This window comes from Eurytemora carolleeae, unplaced genomic scaffold, assembly GCF_000591075.1.
Source record: "Eurytemora carolleeae unplaced genomic scaffold, Eaff_2.0 scaffold1252, whole genome shotgun sequence".
NCBI classification, from domain to species: Eukaryota; Metazoa; Arthropoda; class Copepoda; order Calanoida; family Temoridae; genus Eurytemora; species Eurytemora carolleeae.
Window position 1 is genome coordinate 93965 of NW_019397143.1, and position 7349 is coordinate 101313.

General features: G+C 31.6%; 1 protein-coding gene across 1 annotated transcript in view; it reads left to right on the forward strand.

Annotated features, from left to right (window-relative positions):
• Positions 1-4357, forward strand: part of LOC111712305 (uncharacterized) — a gene marked incomplete at its 3' end in the record, with an annotated part of 8354 nt that extends 3997 nt beyond the window's left edge. The window contains exons 4-11 of the mRNA XM_023486880.1: positions 334-419; positions 634-687; positions 1655-1739; positions 1947-1986; positions 2621-2678; positions 3673-3721; positions 3970-4003; positions 4311-4357. Of these exons, the coding sequence (XP_023342648.1) occupies positions 334-419; positions 634-687; positions 1655-1739; positions 1947-1986; positions 2621-2678; positions 3673-3721; positions 3970-4003; positions 4311-4357 (453 nt within the window). The remainder of the gene's footprint in view (positions 1-333; positions 420-633; positions 688-1654; positions 1740-1946; positions 1987-2620; positions 2679-3672; positions 3722-3969; positions 4004-4310) is intronic.
• Between the last annotated feature and the right edge of the window lie 2992 nt (positions 4358-7349).

The window sequence follows — 7349 nt, forward strand, 5'->3', positions numbered from 1 at the left end:
ATTGAAGAATAATAATATCAATAATAATAATTATCAAGAATGATATAATATTGAAGCATAATACTATCAATAATAATAATTATCAAGAATGATATAATATTGAAGAATAATAATATCAATAATAATAATTATCAAGAATGATATAATATTGAAGAATAATAATATCAATAATAATAATTATTAAGAATGATATAATATTGAAGAATGATAATATCAATAATAATAATTATCAAGAATGATATAATATTGAAGAATAATAATATTAATAATAATAATTATCAAGAATGATATAATATTGAAGAATAATAATATCAATAATAATAATTATATCAGAATGAGAGTTGGCTTGTCTCAAATAAGATTGGTGGAGTCCACGGTGGAGTTCAAAATAGAGGAACATCAGAAAACCTTCCGTACAAGTATTAGAAAACATTTTATTTAAAAAAAATTGTTTTTGAAAAGATGTTTATTTTAAAAATGTCAACATATTTATGTCATATTTTTTTCTTTTTTTAAAAAGTGTTTTTTTTATTTCATATTACATTTGAGATATAGAAGTTAGTTCAAATTAAAACTCTGAATTCCAATAATTTTGTTTAAGTCTTGGAAAAATTTAAATCGAGATTTTTCAAGTTTGCTGACAAGCTGGGAATATGCTGATTTATCTACAGCTGGTTGGCAATGGAGGTTTGTTTTAGATTATTTGATTAACAAAAAGAAATTCAGTATATACCATAAGCACTTTTTTTTTGCAGCATTATTGTGAAAACGACCGTTTTTTTATTTTTTAAAACGATAGTTTTTCCTTTTGTGAAAACGATCGTTTCTTTTTCTTTTTCTTAAAAACTATCATCTCTTTCAAAAACCATGGTTTTCAAAAACGATCATTTATCTATACGATTGTTTCGTTTTCATATTTTTTTCATCGTTTTGGATAAGATACGATCGTTTTTCAAAAAAGTCAAAACATCCCATCCCTAGGTGTACGACATTGAGTTGCAAAGATAATAGGGATTAGCAAATCAGAGTTTGTGGCAAAGACTCAATTATTCGATGCATAAAAGGATTGTTATTGATGGTAAATGATTACACTGAAAAACATGATGAGTTAGCATGAAACCCATCTGCCTGGTTTTTTTCTTTTGAAAGTTAACCTAATTAATTTTGAAACCTAACAAAGAACATTCCGTTGTTACTCGATCAAAATTTGAGCCAATTCTGTGCAGACCGAATTAGCTCAAAATTAGTTTGGAGATGACAGGGCTTATTGCCGGTCAAGGTTGAAAAATGTTTTTTTTTATTCAATTTCAATATTTGAAATTTTTAGATTTCGAACCAAAGTTAATAGAATGTTGTGAAGCGTCCTGAATGCCTAGTTTTTATATTTATGACGTATTTGTAGATATGATGGCACTATGGAACTATGGCGTATTTGTAGATATGATGGTACTATGCAACTATGACGTATTTGTAGATATGATGGTACTACGGAACTATGACGTATTTGTAGATATGATGGTACCATGGAACTATGACTTATTTGTAGATATGATGGTACTATGGAACTATGACGTATTTGTAGATATGATGGTACTATGGAACTATAACATATTTGTAGATATGATGGTACTATGGAACTATGACGTATTTGTAGATATGATGGTACTATGGAACTGGTTTGTGAATCTGAACCCTGTAGTAAACACAAGTGTGGACAGAACGCAATCTGCACACAAACAGTGAGAACATTTATAATTTCGAGATTTCCTAAATGTTGTCTTCTTTTTTGTGCATTTCAAAAACTATTTTTCTCTTCGCTAGCTGAAGAGCCCGGCGTTGTCCGTGGAAAAATCTTATTGTCGGTTTTTTTTCCTTTAATATTATTCTAATGAGTAAACAAAAGAAGAGAAATTAGTTTAAAAGTTTTTGATATTATTTATTTTTAGACTGAACGTAGAGTTTGTACATGCAAAGAAGGATTTACAGGTACAATTTTAACGTTTAAAAAACAAAATTGACAAACATTTGTAGAACATTTGATTTTTCATAGCATAAAGATACCTGAGGCCGAATTTAAAGAATTTGAGCCGCGGCTTATATTTGAGACGAGGCTCAAATATAGTTGGTTCCACTTAAAATTGTATTAAATTTTTTAACCAGTTTTTGGCGGATTTGACCCACGGCTCAAATTCATTAAATTCGGACTCTAAGAACTAAAGTTTCGCAGAGGATAGCGCTGGACTCTATATTCTATATATCAACTTTACAAACTTCTAAATTAAGATTTAGTTCCTTAGATCTTTAAAGTTGACTTATTTTGTGACAAATAGATTTTTAGCGCTGAAGACTGAACGCTGAAGGGGAAAAAAACTTTTCCAAATGCTATAGTCAAAGGTTTTAAATAAACAAGGTTCGCCTCTGTTCTTGATTTTAACCATAGAAACTTCAGAGACGACTGCACAGAATTTATTCAGTTTTTATTCTAACGTTAAACCTGTAAACCTTTTGCTTTCTTTGCAAAATATTAATATGCAATTAAAAACCTTTAGATTATTTTAATTTATGAGTTTAGGACATCATTTTTGGGTATCTCTGTATCGTTAATTATGCTTCTTTCTAGGAGACCCAGTGTTTAGATGTTTCCCGATAGAGTATGATAAACAATGCGACTGTAAAAAGTAAATTGTTATTAGCAATCTATTGTTTGGAATGAGTAAAGTACTTTCCAAAAGGCATTTTCCCAAGAGCAACTTCCCAAGTGACAATTTCCTAAGTGGCAACTTCCCAAGTGACAATTTCCCAAGTGGCAACTTCCCAAATGTGCAATTTCCTATGCGGCAACTTCTCAAATGAACATTTTCCCAAATGACAATTTCCCAAAGAGGCAATTTCCCCATGAAAAAAAACGGCATTTTCCCCATGAAGGAAGTTTTTAATGAACATTTAAGTTTTACATTTTAAAAAGAATTTCTCAACTTTTTTAGAAAATACGCAATTTAAAAGAAAAATTCATTCAGTTTCTCTCCTTTAGTTAAGGCAAGAACATGTTGGCGGCCTACACCCTTTCTTCAAATGGTAAACATGTATTAAACGATCCGTATTATTATTTACGGTTAGGTTAAGCCTTCTGCAACTCTAGGATGGGCTAGCGGGCCGGGCGCTGTGGCTATTACTTACTTTAAAGAAAATATAGTAAGTTATAAGAGGAAATTGTTGCTTGGGAAAATGTACATTTGGGAAGTTGCCGCTTTTCTTTCATGGGGAAGTTGCCACTTGGTAAATTGTCATTTGGAAAAATTTACATTTGTGAAGTTGCCGGTTGGTAAAATTGCACATTTGGGAAGTTGCCACTTGGAAAATTACCCTGGGGAAGTTGCCGCTTGGGAAAAAGCCTTTGGGAAAGTGCCCAACATCTAAAAACTTTACAAATATTTGTATTTTTTTTTTTGGTAGAACTTGTGTTCTGGTTCTTAACGGGTGACCTTATTTTGTGAAATCACACATGATCATGTTCAAAAATTCAACAATTTTCCTCAAACATTTTTTTTTTGTTACGGTGAGGGAATTATACTAATGAAAATACAAAAATTAGCAAAATGGTTTTTTTAAGTTATGTATTCTAAAAATAATCACATTATATAAATGAATGCATTTTAAAAATATTTTTGAAAGGCTAACGGTTGATAGTACAGGAGACTCAAACCTCGTTCAACCCAATAAGGAAAGCATAATTTTTAGTATTATTTAAGATAAAAAATTAAAAATTGTTTATTCTTACACATTTGATTTGAATTAGATAAATAATGAAATTTTGTTAAAGAAACCTATTACTTTAAAAAACATTGGGGTCGGGATAAACTTTTCTGTGATGTGGCCGATCAAGAAGCACCAAGGCAATGGTTAAAAAAATAAAATTATTTTCAACTGATGTTTATTTCTGCTGAAATTTCTAAAATTATATGTTAAAAGATGGGAGAATACTTTCTTTATGGAACTGACCAAGGTATAATTTGTTAAGCCACTTTTTCCTATAAGCACCAATAATTTTTCCTATAAGCACCAGTAATTTTTCCTAAAAGCACCAATAATTTTTCCTTTAAGCACCAATAATTTTTCCTATAAGCACCGATAATTTTTCCTATAAGCACAGATAATTTTTCCTATAAGCACCGAGAGTTTTCGTAAGCTAAATTAAAAAAAAATTTCTGATTTTTTTATCTAACTGGCTGGTTATTTCAGTTTTCTTAACTCAAGTCTAAAAGTCGTCTTTTCAGACGTTTTCTGATTCTTACTATACAAATATTTCTCAGGATCTAATGTTTATCAACATGTGAGTGGGCTGGAATTTCTGTTTCAGGTTTTTTTAAATACTTCATAAAAGCAATATCTCTACATTTAAATGAAAATGAAAAATGTTTAAAGGGAGTGTTCGCGAAAAATGAAAGGGGGTATAGGCTTAATGCGATAAAAAAGCGCTTTTGATCGCTACTAATCTTACTTCTATCTGTTGCGTCTATAAGGAGAAAATTGATAAAGACGTCTCATACCGAAGAGCGTAGCGCCCATACAAATCGAGGAAGTTGGAACATATGACTTAGACCGTAAAAAAATCAAATTAATATCAAACAAATCATTCAGATNCTCGACTTAAACTCCACTTTTGAAATCCACTTGTCAACTGGGTGAAATCTGGGTGAATAAACTCGACTTAAACTCGACTTTTTGAATCCAATATATTCCCAGTCATCAACTGGGTGAAATCTGGGTGCATAAACTCCACTTAAACTCGACTTTTTGAATCCAATATATTCCCAGTCATCAACTGCGTGAAATCTGGGTGCATAAACTCTACTTAAACTCGACTTTTTGAATCCAATATATTCCCAGTCATCAACTGGGTGAAATTGGGGTGCATAAACTTCACTTAAACTCGACTTTTTTAATCTCAGTTTTCACTGAGTTAGGGTGAAAACTGGGAGTTCAAATATCAACTTTAAAACTCCACTTTAATTCAACTTATACTCCACTTTTGAAATCCACTTGTCAACTGGGTGAAATCTGGGTGAATAAACTTGACTTAAACTCGACTTTTTAAATCCAATATTTTCCCAGTCATCAACTGGGTGAAATCTGGGTGCATAAACTTGACTTAAACTTGACTTTTTGAATCCCAGTTTTTACCAAGTCAGGGTGAAAACTAGGAGTTCAAATGTCCACTTTAACTCGACTTAAACTCCACTGTTGAAATCCACTTATCAAGTGGGTGAAATCTGGGTGAATAAACTCGACTTAAACTCAACTTTTTGAATCCAATATTTTCCCAGTTATCAACTGGGTGAAATCTGGGTGCATAAACACGTCTTAAACTTAACTTTTTGAATCTCAGTTACTACCAAGTCAGGATGAAAACTAGTTCAGATATCCACTTTAAAACTCCACTTTAACTCGACTTAAACTCCACTGTTGAAATCCACTTATCAACTGGGTGAAATCTGGATGAGTAAACTCAACTTAAACTCTACTTTTTGAACCACATATTTTCCCAGTCATCAACTGGGTGAAATCTGGGTGCATAAACTCAACTTAAACCCGACCTTTTGAATCCAAGTTTTTACCAATCAAGGTGAAAACTGGAAGTGCAAATATCCACTTTAAAACTCCACTATAACTCGACTTAAACTCTACTGTTGAAATCCACTTATCAGCTGGGTGAAATCTGGGTGCATAAACTCGACTTAAACTCTACTTTTGAATCCAATATTTTCCCAGTCATCAACTGGGTGAAATATGGGTGCATAAACTCGACTTAAACTCGACTTTTTGAATCCCAATTTTTGTTTTAATATATTCACGAAACCTCAACTGCACAAAAATGCATTTTTAAGTGAGAATTTAATAATATTTGATGATTTTTGGTAAATACAATGTATCAAAATTTCTATCATTTTGGAGTAAATCAATGTTTTCATTAGAATCAATGTCAGTAAATTCTTAATGTTTTGATAAATAGAAGTTCCACTTAGACAGTCTTGTAACAGGTTTAATGGTAAGTTAATACAGTATATCATATATTAAATATGTGGGTTATATTATCTGGATAATATATGGATGATATGTGGCTGATATCTGGATGATATGTGGGTGATATCATCTGGATGATATGTGGGTGATATCATCTAGATATCATCTAGATATCATCCAGATATCACCCACATATCATCCAGATATCATCCACATATCATCCACATTTCATTCATATATCATCCATATATCACCCACATATCATCCAGATATCATCCACATATTATCCACATTTCATCCAGATATTATCCAGATATCACCCACATATCATCCAGATATCAGCCACATATCATCCAGATATCATCCATATATCATCCAGATATCATCCAGATATCACCCAAATATCATCCACATATCATCCAGATATCACCCACATATCGTCCAATTATCATTTTTTACTTCCCCCCAACTTGGTGAAAAGTCGAGTTTTAACCCTTATATGGCACGACTATTGCCGGTGAAAACTCCACTTTTAAACTCGATTAAAACTCCACTTCTCATAATCCAGATATTATCCAAATATCATCCAGAAATCATCCAGAAATCATCCAGAAATCAACCAGAAATCATCCAGATATCATCCAGATGTCATCTTGGTGAAAAGTCGAGTTTTTATCCTTGTATGGCACGACTATAGCTGGTGAAAACTCCACTTTTAAACTCGATTAAAACTCCACTTCTGAAAAGCAAAAGTCGAGTTTTACTCGACTTAAACTCGACTTTTGAATCCCAATTTCTGTGGCAATATATTCACAAAACCTCAACTGCACAAAAGTGCATTTTTAAATGAGAATTTAATAATATTTGATGATTTTTCAAAAGAACTATGATGTAAGAAATTTTATGCAACTATTTTGGTAAATACAATGTTTCAAAATTTCTATCATTTTGGAGTAAATCGATGTTTTCATTAGATTCAATGTCAGTAAATTCTTAATTTTTTGATAAATAGAAGTTCCACTTAGACAGTCTTGTAACAGATTTAACAGTAAGTTAATGCAGTATAACATATATTGATTATGTAATTGTTAAATATCATGTATGCTGCATGAATGTATGAGTGTTAATTTAGATTATTACAGATGGAGGAATGATGATGGGTTGAAGAAGGATACTGGATTTGATTGGTGATATCTGGATGATATGTGGGTGATATGTGGATAATATGTGGAAGATATGTGGACGATATGTAGATAATATGTGGGCGATATTTGGATGATATATGGATGATATGTGGGTGATATCTAGTTGATATGTGGATGATATGT